General features: G+C 40.4%; 1 protein-coding gene across 2 annotated transcripts in view; it reads left to right on the plus strand.

Annotated features, from left to right (window-relative positions):
- NUP160 (nucleoporin 160) overlaps window positions 1-14,435 on the plus strand; it is a 63,765-nt gene that overhangs the window by 22,331 nt on the left and 26,999 nt on the right. For both annotated transcript variants that reach the window (XR_009556569.1, XM_060261974.1), the window contains exons 11-19: window positions 88-156; window positions 2,044-2,127; window positions 3,739-3,909; window positions 4,365-4,464; window positions 6,105-6,270; window positions 7,768-7,895; window positions 8,016-8,176; window positions 9,095-9,228; window positions 10,757-10,827. Coding sequence is in view for 1 of the 2 variants with exons in the window: in XM_060261974.1 (XP_060117957.1) it covers window positions 88-156; window positions 2,044-2,127; window positions 3,739-3,909; window positions 4,365-4,464; window positions 6,105-6,270; window positions 7,768-7,895; window positions 8,016-8,176; window positions 9,095-9,228; window positions 10,757-10,827 (1,084 nt within the window). In the remaining variant the exon portion in view is untranslated. The remainder of the gene's footprint in view (window positions 1-87; window positions 157-2,043; window positions 2,128-3,738; window positions 3,910-4,364; window positions 4,465-6,104; window positions 6,271-7,767; window positions 7,896-8,015; window positions 8,177-9,094; window positions 9,229-10,756; window positions 10,828-14,435) is intronic.

The following is a 14,435-nucleotide window of genomic DNA, read 5'->3' on the forward strand; positions in this document are numbered from 1 at the left end:
AGGCTAAAATTATAAGTGCAATCAGTCTTTAAAAATATATCCTGTAGACCTCTTAAATGTAATTTCCAATCATGGTGTCTCTTACAGGAAACATATACAGAGGCTATCTTCATGCCTGGCCAGTTTGCAAATGCTGCTTTGCTTAAAGCATTACAGGTGAGAAGACTCTCATGAAGTATTTTCTTTGTTTATTCTGTTGCAGAGCTTATGAAATTAATGGGAATTGGTATTAACAAGCCAACTTAAAGTTCTATGACATGAAATGGCAAGGCTGGCATTCTAAACCACAATACTGCTTTGCCCTGCCAATAGCTTTCCACTAGCTGTCACCTAAATGGAGCATTCTCTTGGGTAGCCGTTGGGCTGCAAATTTAAAATGGCAAAATCCATTGCACAACAAAATTAATCACTTACTTGAACTGTATGAGAGCTCAGATGTGGAGAACTGTAGTAGGCTTTTGTTAGGTAGATAAGGCTTTCTCATAGATGGCTCCAGAAGTTGAGTATTTTATCAGCTATCTTTTTATCTGCAGAAGTTTATGATGCTTGTATGGGAGGCATCTCCAACAAGTGACCCTTCTAAAAGAAGGATGAGGTCTTGGGGCTGCTCTGAGAGAGTGGGACAAGCACTTATCTGGCACAACATGTGCCATGTTGGGTGCAACTGGCCAGCCATATCTGCAGCTTTGAGGGGCGAGGATGTGCTGCTGAGACTGCAGAGGTGGATGGAAATGAGTGGGGAGGTGATGCTGGCTAATTATCTAGAGCCAAGGCAGCTGCTGGAGAGAGACTTAAAGGCAGTTATGCTCAGGAACAGGGAGGTAGAGCAGGAGATGAGGCTTGACAGGCACAGGAGAAAACGGGACAGAACACACCAAGGCAATGATAGAATCTGGGAGTGAGGGAATTGTGGGTGTCCCTCCCTCTCTATGTGAGGTCACCTTCTCTTCTATGACCTGGCCTAACTCATTGGCAATGACTGAAGTAACAGCTATATTATTATTTACTACACAATACAGCTACATTTAATGGAAAATCACCGTCAAGAGAAGAAATCTGGTACACTGGCAGTAGGTGAAGAGGAAATGTGTACCAAATGTTTTAGAATTTTAAACAATACGTGCAAATACAGAGTGAAAACTGCATGCTTGAGAAACAGTATTGGTTTGAGGTAGCAAAACTGATAGGCTGCACTTTGCTTTTGGAAGTTACATAGGTTAAACTCACAACAAAAATTTCAGAACTGTGTTTGAATTACCGAAGCATGGATAAATTAAAGGGAAGGATATGAAAGGCCAGAAGTGCATAGTACTGCAGTGACAAAGAGTTTAATTGAATATTGGTTTTGCACACAAAGTGTAAAAGGTTTTTTTTGTGTAAAAGGTTAAACATATGTTGGATTTATTCTCCACTAAGGGGAGCATTATTGACAGATTTATGGAAAGTTTAGTATAAGATGCTGGCGTACTCATGGAAACCACATATGGTCTCAGTGTGGGAGTAAATCTTACTCATGAAAGGTGCCTATTAGGATTGCAGTCTGGAGTAGACATTGAGCTTTAGAGCTGAAGACAAAAATTTGAGTTTAAAGAGAGTGCTGATAGCACATGAAGGCTGGAGATTGTTGCTTGGGGGCAGAAAATTCCTGTAGGATGAAGATTGGAAAAACAGGAACGTTTGTTATCTGCCAGTCATACGGCTTGTCACTTGAACAGCAGTGATATTAATTGAGCAAATTTGGGGAATGACTTGTCAGTTTTATTAGTAACACTTCAGTGAACCTGTGGTTGATGAATCGTGTGAAAGTCTTGGGATGCTCTTAAGAAATGTGAAGAAGAATCACTTAGTGGAGGTAGAACTGTTAGATTCGAGTCCAGCAGCACCTTAAAGACCAAAAAGTTTCAGGGTAGAAACTTTCAAGAGTCAAAGCTCCCTTCATCAAACACAAGAAATGGAGGTAATTTTCCTCAGTTCCATGTATGAAATTGTCTGTTTGGTGGCGATCCTTTGGCAATGAGAAACTTTCTTTAATTTTGTTAAAAGATCTTTTCCCAAGGGGCTGAGAGACTCTCAGACTTGTCCTGGGATGCGCTGAAAAGAGAAATTACTATAGCTGTGGAGAATGAGGTAAGATTTGTTCTTGTCTCTGTTCTGTGTTACCTCAGTTGTTCCTCAGTTACTGTTCACCTGAAATACTCAGCATACCTAGGATTCTTGTATATATATCACCCTGTCCAACATGATCACTAAGTACTGAAATTAATGGTATAGTGATGTTTTGAATCTGGAGACTTTTGCATACTCTTGGAATTTTAGTTAGGTAATAATCACTGATCCAGTGGTTAGTCAGATATATAATTAAATATGCTGATAGACTATGCACTTGTGATGCTAGCGGAATAGAAAGCCTGGATCATATTATTTTGCACTGTACCTATTATTGTGATCTCCGAGCCTTGTTTCTGGAGCCATTACTGAGACCAAAAAAATCAACCTGATGAGAGGAAGACACTTTTCTACTCTTTAACTGTTATGTAGTGACTATGGAAATGGTGGCCAAAGTTTTGTATCTGGCTGCCAAGAGAAGAGATAGTATTAATAAGTGTCAATGATATATTACTGCTGTTTCCTTGCCTGTCTGTGGTGCTGTCATATGCCATTAAAGGTTGTCGTTATCGTTAAAAAATATATAATTAGAAAATACTTGATTCTCTACACCGAAATAATAGGATTGGGATTTTGTTCACTTCATTATACTTGCCTTTCTCTCCAATGGGGACCCAAAGCAGCTTGCACAGTATTGTTCTCTTCATTTTATTTTTGCAACAAAATACTCTGTGAGGTAGGTTAGGCTGACTGTGTTACTGCCCGAGATTACCCAACAGGTTTCCATGGCGGACTGGTGATTTGAATTTAGATTTCCCAGGTCCTAATTTGAATCTGAAAAAACTGGCTCATCTACTGCATGCTAGAATTTGTGTACAGTAAATGCTGCTAAACAGTGCCATTAATCTGTACTCCATCTTGCTTTTGATCATGTTTTCTTTCACAACAATGTAGGCCTGTAATCTGGCTGTGAGGGAAACAGAACTGTTTTAGGAAATTACTGAGGTTTTAATGGAAGACCTACATTATAATTCCTATTTGTTCATGCCCATGGCACTTCCTAGGTGACTTTACACCATTTGCTGCCTCTCTGTTTAACATACCTCACAGTGTTGTTGGTATGGATAAACAAGTGCATGGGAGATATACGGATTTAATGAAGGGGGCTCGTTTGTGGGTACGGAAGGGAGGTACATCTAGGGTTGCCGTTAGCAGTAATATATTCCTGTTGACTGGCCTCTTTAGCAATATTGTTCTCAAACTTTATCTCTTTGAGTTTAGTATATATAAATAGACTTTAAGGTACTCTGTTTGCCAAATGTAACTGGTGTCAATAATCGCTGTTGAACTAATTCTGCTCTGTAGCTTGATGCAAATGTACAGAAGCTTAGTTTGTATTTTATCTATATGGTGTTTTGATAGAACTATCAAAACATAACCATAACGTTAGGTATATGTTAATAGTGAATATTTTTTCTTTAATTTGTGCAGAATGCCAAAAAAATGTCGCTTTGGTTTCTCATAATAGATTAGAGGATGATTATTTCTGTCGTGGTTAAAAATGGCATATTGTTGTGGTGTTAAAATGCCCATTCTCAGGTAAACTAGTCTTAAATCTGGTCTGTCTTTCAGTTTCAGGGCAATATTACGGAATATGAAGTCTCCCAGGAAGAGTTTAGACAGTTACAGATAGAGTTCTGGTCAAAATTCTATGCCTACTGCCTTCAATACCAAGAAGAACTCTCACGTCCACTTGCCTTGCTCTTGAATCAATACGCTAATATGGTGTGCCTGCTGAAAAAGGTAAGGAACAGGCTATTAGGAAGCAAAATGTAAATGTTCATCTTAGGGAGGAGGATGAACATGTTGCTAGCTAGCATATCTCATTGCAGAATTCCTAATACATAACATTTTTAATGGACATGGCAAGTGCCAAATTACAGGTTGGACACAATGTATTTCTTTTACATTTCTTTCTGCTGAGCAGATTGTGGTCAGACCTTCAGGCTGCAGTTCTGAGAAGGGCTTCAAAAACCAAGAAAATTGGGGAAATTTGAGCTTATCTTTTTTTGATTCCATCATTAATCTGTAGCTTGCCCTTCCTTGTTAAAGGCATTTTCCTCACAAATTAATCGTTTTCCATAGTCGAGTATATGCAAGGGGCCATCCATACTTACAGACATTTAAAGCTGCATTTTTATAAGACATTCTGCTTTAACGTTTACAGACTAAACAATGGGTATATTTTTCTTTCTCAGGGGTACCTGTCGTTTTTTGTACCCTGCTCCCTAGTGGATCACCTGTATCTCTTGCCTGATGAGCCCCTGATGAATGAAGTCGAGAGCACTGGCCTAGATGGTAATGGAGAGATGGAACAAACTGTCAAGGTTGGATACTATGCGCTGTCAACAGCAATGGCAGAAGAGGCAGCACAACTGGTTTTGCCTTCTTGCTGTAGCTACCTGTGCTTCATGGCTTACTGTGTATGTGGGTCCCCTCAACCCCTGCCACCCTCTTTTGGGGCTCTCAGAGAGTTGCTGTCTCCACTAGTACGCTCTGCTGGCAGTGCATAGGATTCAGTGCACTGTTTTAAAGTTGTTACGGCACTTGAGTAACCATCTGTATTGTCAAGGTAGACAGAAGTCTAATTCAAGGTGCAGTCTTTACATTTTTTCTAGAAAATAGTCAGAATTCCCATAGCTACTGAGACCCAAACAGAAAAATGAGATACTTAACTTGAACAGTTGACCTCTTGGCCATAATGATAAACTGCTTTAGAATCTGAATATCTGAAGAAGTATCTTTAGTATCTGAAGAAGTGAGCAGTGACTTGCAAAAGCTCATACAGTACCACAAATTTTGTTAGTTTTTAAGTTGCTACTGGACTCTTACTCTTTTCTGCTGCTTTAGAAATTTCCTTCAGTTTTAAAAGAGTTTGTCATGCAGAACTTCCGTTCATAACAAATAAGTATAAAGCCCTTTGGACTCACAGATGTAGTTTTTAAAAATTCTTTGAGCCATGGTTGAGACTTTTAGCTTAATTCTTGTCTGCATAAAATCTCCAGCCCTTCATACTTTGTTTTGCAAAACTGAAATAGGACCTTAGTTTGGCATAGCTGGAGGAGAATGAAAAAAATCCTTCAGGCATCCAAGTTTATCTCCCAAATTACATTTCATGATTTACCAAAGGAGAAGGTTCATCTATATAAAATTTATATAAAAGAACATTTCTTCCCATTTTTCTACCTCCCTCCTTGAAAAATCATACATGTATCCATTCATACTTGAGTATTTCTCCATGAATGACAGCGCTCCTCCTCCAGAATTCGTCTAAGTGAGCAACAGAGACACTGTTCCTCCTATGCTTGTCCTCCAGTTACATGAAAAACCCAGATTTAAGAAAGCCTATTTCAGAGAGATCTCTTTATGGGAAGTAATCCGAGCGTATACCAGAAGAACTGTGTTCTTCACTTGGTGCAAAAAAGGAGATGGGGTGGAAGCAGTAGACACCCATTACCACAATTATATACCTCTCTGCATTATTTGAGACCATTGGGGGGTGGCAGGGAGGCTGCCATCAGCCCTTTGGCATTCCACCAGGATCTGTTGCTAGAACAGTTTTTCCCACATTTGTCCAGCTAAGCAATAAATATGCAGGCGTGGGCATAACTTTTGCTGTCAGACCTTACCGGCTAACTGTAGTCTTTTTAGTGGACCTTCCTCCCCAAGAGCTGATGATAATAAGTTGAGCACTTGCATGAGAAAACTGACAATAAAAACTGTGTCAAGGTCAAAAATGAGTTTGATTAAGCTAACTAGGAAGGCTAACCCATTCTTAGTAGGCCAGTAAAAGGAACTTTTGGTATGTCTTTTGAAGGCATATGGGGTGAAGGCCTAGTCTATATTTGCTGTAGCTTTCTTTTTACCACCGTTGGTGGTTGTATTGTTGTTAATGTAATCGTTTTGAAATAAGTGCTGTGCTTTTTTTTTTTTGTCAGAGTCTGAATTTTCGCATGATCTTGTAAGTCTCATTCAGTGCCTGAGGTTAATCGGTGAGTCAGTTTCTGTGGAGATGGCACTTACAATGGAAATGGATTGCTGCCGCCTCCAGCCTCCAGAGAGAGCAGCAGAACAGATCCTGAGGGACTTGATTGCTAATGACACGTAAGCATCGGATTTCAACTAGTAAGCCCTTATAAAGACCAAGAAAGGGATCTTGGGGTGGCACTGGATGGCTTAATGAAAACGTTGACCCAATCTGCAGCTGCCGTGGAAAAGACAGATTCCCTTCTGGCCATAATTAGAACAGGAATAGAGGATAAAACTGATGCCATCATACTGCCTATATATATGACTCTACGGTGAGACCACACTTGGAATATTGTGTGCTGTTCTGGTCACTGCACCTGAAAAGGATATTGTGGAGCTTGAAAAGAGCAACCGAAATCATCAGGGGGCTAGAGCAGCTGTCCTATGAGGATCAGTTAAAATGCTTAGTGCTTTTAGTTTAGGGGAAAAAAAGCAAAATGGCAAGTAAAGGGGGACATGATTGAGCTTTGTAATTATTATTATTATTATTTTTTGCCTGGTGTGGAGAGAGTGGGCTTGAAGGGCAGGAGATTCAGGAGACAAAAGGAAGTACTTCTTCACACAGTGCATAGTTCAACTGTGGGACTTGCTGCTACAATCTGTGATGATGGCTGTCAACTTAAAAGTCTTTAGAAAGGGGAGTGGACAAATTCATGGAGGCTGAGGATATCAATGGCTACTAGTCAAGATGGATATGTGCTCCTTCCAGTATCAGTTGATGGAGAGCACGGGCAGGAGGTTGCTGTTGTAGTCATCCTGCTTGTGAGCTTCCCAGAGGCAGCTGGTTGGCTGCTGTGTGAACAGAGCGCTGGACCTTTGGGCTCGTCTTCGTGGCTCTTCTTACATTCTTGTGAATTGTTAATTTCTTCTACAGAATTTACTGGATTGGATAAACATAGAGAGATGGCTGCAAACTACTGTCCCTCAGAAGACAGGCCAGCAAAGTTGGTAGCCCCTCTCTGTGAGGGATTGTTTTTCCAGTCCACATTCTGCCTTGTACAGAAAAGCAAGATTTGATGTCTGAATCATTTTTCTGTGATAGGAAAAGGAGACTAAAAATCTTTTCATAAAAAACTATATTTTCGGTTTTTCTGAAACTCGTTATTCCCTTATGTAGCTGAAGACACCAAATCACCGAGTGTCTTTGAGCTTAGTCTGAACTACAGACCCAAGGATTCCTATGGATAAAAAGCTGGGACATCAATTAATAACTGTACAGTCTCTTTGATATAAAATCAGTTCTCCATTTTTAAGGTTTGTAAGTCCATTTTTCAGTGGAAGTGGATAGCTTTCCACATATTCCACAACATAAGAGAATGCAAAGTAATTGTTTGCCCCTTTCAGTGGAAGGATACCTCCTGTCATATGTGGTAGTTTTTTATTACAGTTTCATCACTTTCACCTGGGCATTGTAGTTTATGAGGATCTGAGTGAAAAAACTGGTGAGAGGCCATAGGATGCCTTGCCTCATATAGGTTAGGGTAATCTTCTGTGTTTATCAAACCTAATTTCAGAAGTTCTCATTATACTTTATGCAGCCTAATGCACATTGCTTGTCTTTTTTTCCCACAGAGAGAATCTGATGGAAGATATTCACAGCAAGTTACAAGAGATCAGAAATCCAATCAATGCCATTGGAGTGCTTATTCGGGAAATGGATTATGAGACAGACGTGGAAATGGAGAGAAGATTTAATATTGGTGAGAAGACAACAGCTCTACTTCCTATCCTCACCCCCCCCCACTCCCAACCAATTAAGTGAAATTTGTTTAGGAAGTCTATAGATAACATATTTTGCCCCTACTCTTTTTTTTTAACAGCTCAACCCCTGAATGTGCATATGAAGTTTTCACAGCTCTATGGTAGCAGCACAGCAGTGAATGTGATATGCCGTGGTGTATACAAGGTCTCTGTGACCCGTTTTTTGATTTGTCGGGATCTGCTGATTTTACAACAGCTTTTGCTGCGACTTGGTGATGCTGTAAGCATTTATTTGTTTATAAAACATATATTGAGATGGCTCACGACTAAAACAGTATATTAAAACCAAACAAGCCACTAAAAACAAGCCAGGGCATAAAAGCAGACACTTAGCATCCTAAAATTATATTCATAGCACTCCTTTGACTAAAAAGCAGATTTTAAAGCCTGGGTAAAAAAAATGTTTTGGTTCTGGCACCGAAAGGAAAGGAAAGTAGGTGCCAAGCGAGCTTCAATAGAGAGGATGTTCCTTGAGAAAAGCACCACCGTTTTTTTTTTTTAAAGCCCTATTTCTGGTTGCCACCTACCTCATCCCTATACTGAAGACAGGATCAGGGCTTGAGAAAATCTTTTGACAAGCTGATTTTGTCACCTCAAACAAGAGCCTCTGTAAAAATCCTTAAGTACGGTTTGTGCATGATTAGAACAACTTTGTCCATTTTTTTGAGTAGAGAAAGAGGCAGAACAATAATGGAAAAGTTATAGATGCAATAAGTAAATCCCGCCTGTAAAGTGTCTTCTAATGCTATCAGCATCAGCTTTATGGCATACTGGAATAATCTTGGGGTCCAAAATGTTCTTAGTATTGCTTCTTAATATTGTTCCATGCCATGCTAACTTTTATGTCATATAGCAGGCCACATACTTACGACTCCTCCGGGTTTCTGCATGAACTTGTGGTGACTGAGAGCCAGAGCTTCCTTACTTAACCCTTTGAGCTGCTTGAAGTAACATTCCTATCTTTCATTGTCATGATTCAGAGACTTCCCTCATTTTTATCTTGTATTTAGGAATAGTATTGAAACTGATTATTTTATGGCAACTGCAGAAGGAGAGAATGAATCCAGTAGTAATTTATATCTTGATCATCAGTTTGACTGAAGTTTAATGGATGCTAATGTGATTTTTTTTTTTAAAGGCAAATTTGGGAGGAGGACAGGTATTCCATACTCAGCAGAACTTACTGCATCGTACTTCTGTTCTGATATTATCTTATTACCTGATCAGGTGGGCAAGTCAGCGTTTGGCATCAGATGTCCCAGTTGATGAATTGTAAGTTATAGCCAGTGTCTTGTTAATATGAATGATAAATTAGGTGTGATCACCTTTTTCACTTAGTGTGAAAGACTTAAAATGTTTTAATAGTAATTCGCAATTTATTTGGACAAGCTTTTTAAAGCTCTGGTCGGGGTTATTTCGTAGTCTTTTCCTATTACTACTCTTTTTCCATGAGGTGTTCCTAATAAAAATGCTGTTCCTCACCAGAAGGAACTTTCTAAGATCAAGACTGATTTTGGTGGGTAGTGCTGTTCTGAAGCAACAGAACAAAGATCAAATCCTGTGGAACCTTTAATAATAATAATAATAATAATAATAATAATAATAATAATATTTTATTTATACCCCGCCCTTCCCGCCAAGGCAGGCTCAGGGCGGCTTACAGATATGGCAAAGCCATTGAACAATAAAACAGTTATACAATTCAATAAAATTACAATTTACTGTTAAATTTTTACATAATCTAAAACAATCTAAAAACAGTCTAAAATAATCTCTACTCGCTGTTATCTCAGTTATTAGTATTTGTGATGGCGTGATGTTTATTTCAAGCTCCATCTTGAAAGGCTAGCCGGAAGAGGGCGGTTTTGCATGCCCTACGGAACTGACTAAGGTCCCGTAGGGCCCGCACCTCTTCCGGCAGCTGGTTCCACCATTGGGGTGCTTTTATAGAGAAGGCCTGTTCTCTAGTTATTTTTAGTTTGGCCTCCTTTGGCCCAGGTACTCCTTTGGCCCAGGTACCTTTGAGACCAACCAAGTTTTATTCTGAGTATAAGCTTTCATATGCTTTGTATCTTGAAGAAGTGTGCATGACACGAAAGCTTATACCTAGAATTAAACTTTGTTGGTCTTAAAGGTACCACTGGACTTGAACTTTAAGTTCAACACTATTTGAGTACACCTTGTCTCAACCCAAACATAACTTCTATCTGTTGGTGCTTTGGCACATAACTTGAGAAGATTTAATACTATGGACTGGTGATCTAGAACTGTAAAACTTCATTTGTCTTTATTGTGTCTGGGAAATTCATTGAAAGCTGGTACATTAGCATTTTTTGTTGGTGCTCCTTCAAATGCTCATCACAGTACTACCCAAAATGGAGATATTAGCAAGTCACTTGGCCCTGAGAATTTCCAAATTCCCTCATTCTTGCTTTAGACTGGAAAATGGTGTGTAGTATGTTTCTTTTCCACACATCCTTCAGTGGCTCCTATCTATCAGATTATATCCCACCTTTCCTCCAGAATGCTCAGAGTGGTGTACAATGGTTCTCTCCTCCGTTTTATCCTTCCAGCAACCCTGTGAGATAAACGTGACTGAGTCAGAGTAACCCATAAGCTGTATGGCTAAGTGGGGATTTGAACCATGGTCTCTCTAGTCCTACTCAAACACTGTAATATACTACACTGACTCTCCAGATTTGAACTGATTTTTTTTTTAAATTGAAGGATTGTTAATATTTATGTCATATTAGACTCTAAGAGATACTTTTCTTAGTCTGATAGACTGTTCTTTATTTAGGGAATCCAATCTTCAGCATCTTTCTGTACTAAAGCTGACAGATTCTGCAGCTCTGACACCACTCAGACTAGGTAAGAGGTCATTGAAATTCTTTATACACAAATATAAACTTATACAGTGTTTAAGATTGTTCCAGGTGGCTGGAACTGTTTCATAGACCTCAGATTTCCAAGGCTCAATATAAAATGCTTTAAAGTAGATTTCAAGCTAAGAATCACACCAGCCAAGTAAAAAAAGTCTTAGGGGTACTTTACTGTAGCTGCATAGTAACTGCTTTTCCATGAATGGTTCTCACATAGTTAAGGCAATTTTTTATTGCCTCAGTTGCATGAGTCTCCCACATGGCATTATCATCTGCTTCCTCTCTTGTTAGGCTAAATCCATATGTGGGATCCTTGTAGATCTCCTATAATTGAGTTACTTAAACACTATTCCAGCTACATGGGAGCTGTTCAGAGAAAATAATCTAAGGTGACATTTATGATTTAATGTATGGTTTTTTCCTTAATATTTTATATAACCGTATTAAATAGAGAAGATTTCAACCTGATTCAAATTTTAATAAATTTAGATGGAACTCACTGATTAAATGGGTTGGGGGTTCCCCCCCCCTCTTATCTTGGTTTCTGAATCCTTAGTTCCTTTATCAGTAATGGAAGGAGTAAATTTTGTACTTACCACCTTGAGCTCTGGGTATACTTTTAGTCAGTGGAAAAGGGAAATCCGTTATTCATTCTTAGGGTAATTAGGAGTTGCACTCTTCCTGCCACAAAACAAGAGGGCTTTGCATAGTCGCATGCCTCATAATCCTTTTGTAACAGACTTCCAGGGTACAGCCATGTGCCATGAGGCACCTAACATGGACAAAGAAGAGAACAAAGTGCAGTTTGGCACTGAAATTCCTGCTTACAGTACAGCAGGGAATACCCACGGGCAGGCCTGGGCTCTGTAGGCTTCAGTTGCTAAGAGGGATGAGTAAGCAGGAAGCTGTAGCACCCAAGGAAGTGGGTCAGATGAGGAGGAACAAATATCTGTTAGTGTGTGCCCACCCAATCATTTCAGGATTGGCTAGAGGAATTTATGGATAGCCAGATAGTGGGGGGGGGGGAGGGGAGAGAGAGAAAGAGCGAAGCAAATAGATACCCTCCATCAAAGTGGCAAGCTAGTCAGGCAAGCAGGAACTTGACCCCTGAGAAAACCCATTCCTTCCCCACTAAGGCAGCAGCTCTGAGCCCACTCAAACTAGGTAACGAGTTGCTCTACAAGCAGGACCGTGACACAGCTCCAATCTAGACCTTCAGCCTTCACTACAAGTGCCTTTTCCACTGCCTCCAAAAAGCAGCAGAAGTGCCCAGCATCAGCCATGATTCCCATTGTCCACTGGAGGGAAGTCAGTTAGAAAACTTCCATCAAGCTTAAGAAGCTACCTCTACAGACAAGCAGGTAGTTGGAACCATCAAAGAGGGCTACTTCGTACATCAGATCCAACGAGACTCTTCCAACTAACCATATCCTAGATATCAAGACAATAGAGTTTATGCCACAGTTGTTACGTATCTTTGAACATTCAGCACCCACCCCAGAAACTGCTTAGCATCATTGCCTCATGGTAGGAAAGGGAGGGGTAATTTTCCTTCAGAGGTTTTCCTTTTGCAACTCATCAGGCTGTAGGATGGATGGTTTGCTGCAAAACTGGAACTAGCACAAAAACATGAACAGCATTTTCCCCTGAAGTACCTGTTACTGATAGCACCAAAAGTGTTTTCTCTTCAAACCCCCTCCCCCGCCCCGGTTTTGGAATTTCCCAGCACCCTCCCTACAACTGCAACCCAGGGTACTCTCCTTAAGTCATCACAGGATCTAAACAAGGTTTCACTTACTCAAGATACAGTTTCGTTAGACTTGTGCAGACCAGCACAATGCTGTTTTACATTCAAGGGATGATGATCTCAGCAATTGGCGTGGCCATTCTGGATGCCATTCCTGGTGTCTTCAATGGCTTCTTTTCCCTCATCAGGAGAATATTGCTCTCTGCAAGCCTCTATCCTTTCTGGTTGTTGAGAAATTTCCTTTGCATCCTTCCAACATGTCCATGATAATACTGTTCACCTTCTCCTTAAAATGGATGCAAGCCTGAGGGGCTGGGTTGCCTCTTTGCAGTACTGGTTGCTCAAGGGTAGTGGTGTACAGTCAACACTTAGTACATCATCAGCTAGCTGGAGCTCAAGGCTACCTATCTACCCGGTCATATGTGGTTTAAGTGGGGCTGCCCTTGAAGACTGTCTGAAATATATGGTTGGTACAGAATGCTGTATCCAGAGTGTTGACTGGAGTGGATTGTAGGGATCATATCACTCCAATATTGTTTCATCTACACTGGCTTCCGATTTGCTTCTGAGCTCAATTCAAGGTGCCGGTATTGACCTTTAAAGCCCTATATGGCTTGCGGTCAGCATACCTGATGGACTGCCTTCTCCTATATGAACGTAACCATCTAATCATATTCTGAGGCCCTGCTTCAGGTGCCCTCACCATTTGAGGCTAGATGGATGGCAACCCAAGAAAGACACTTCTCGGTTGTGGTGCCAAAACTTTGGTACTTCCTCACCAGGGAAATTCATCTTTCTCCCTCTATTGCTTTCTTCTGCCAGCAGGCGATGACCTCTTTGTTTTGTTTGGCATGCCCCTAATAACTGTTAGTGGTCCCTCCTCCCTTGTTTATGTACTTAGATGTCTTTATTTTAATATATGCTGTTTTAATGTCTTAAATGTTTTAATGTTTGCTGCTTTGGGGAACCCTATTTGACTGGAAAGGTGGTATTGAAATGTTAAATAAAATGTATTGGGGGCTCATGTTCTGTTGTAAATGGACAACATGACGGTGAAACCTTATATAAATTGGCAGGGAGAAATAAGATGCCAATCTGTTCAAGAAATCAGTGAGTTTCATCAGTTGGCCAGAGGACATCTCTGAAGGTTCTGCACATTTTTAATGAATTCTCAGATTCAAAGCAGAGAGTTGAAACTGGCAGATATCAAAAAGGGATTTCAACTCTTAGATTTTCAAAACATTATGGAGAAGATTCAGCACCCTCTACCTGGACTTCTTTTTAAAGCTTTTCTTTTATTCAAAAATTCAACAGCACTTTCCACAGGTCTCAGTCGTTAGTCATTCTTACTCCATATGAAACTCCCTAAAGAGAAGGAAAGGTGTAAACTGAATGTATGTAGGGGTTTGTGTCAGTTTGGTGTAGTGGTTAAGTGTGCGGACTCTTATCTGGGAGAACTGGGTTTGATTCCCCACTCCTCCACTTGCACCTGCTGAAATGGCCTTGGGTCAGCCATAGCTCTGGCAGAGGTTGTCCTTGAAAGGGCAGCTGCTATGAGAGCCCTCTCCAGCCCCACCCACCTCACAGGGTGTCTGTTGTGGGGGGGGGGAAGGTAAAGGAGATTGTGAGCCGCTCTGAGACTCTTTGGAGTGGAGGGCGGGATATAAATCCAATATCTTCTTCTTCTTCTACATCAGACACTTCAGAATTCTATACAACTGACTGGTTATCTTTTCAACCAACTTCATTTGGAAAAAAAATCTCAAAAATTATTCTAGCCAGGGGCAATAAAGGCGTGCATCACCTTATTGGCTGGGATTAACACCCAGCTAATTTGCATAGACCCGCTT

The sequence above is a fragment of the Heteronotia binoei genome, chromosome 21 (assembly GCF_032191835.1).
Source record: "Heteronotia binoei isolate CCM8104 ecotype False Entrance Well chromosome 21, APGP_CSIRO_Hbin_v1, whole genome shotgun sequence".
In the NCBI taxonomy this organism is placed as follows: domain Eukaryota; kingdom Metazoa; phylum Chordata; class Lepidosauria; order Squamata; family Gekkonidae; genus Heteronotia; species Heteronotia binoei.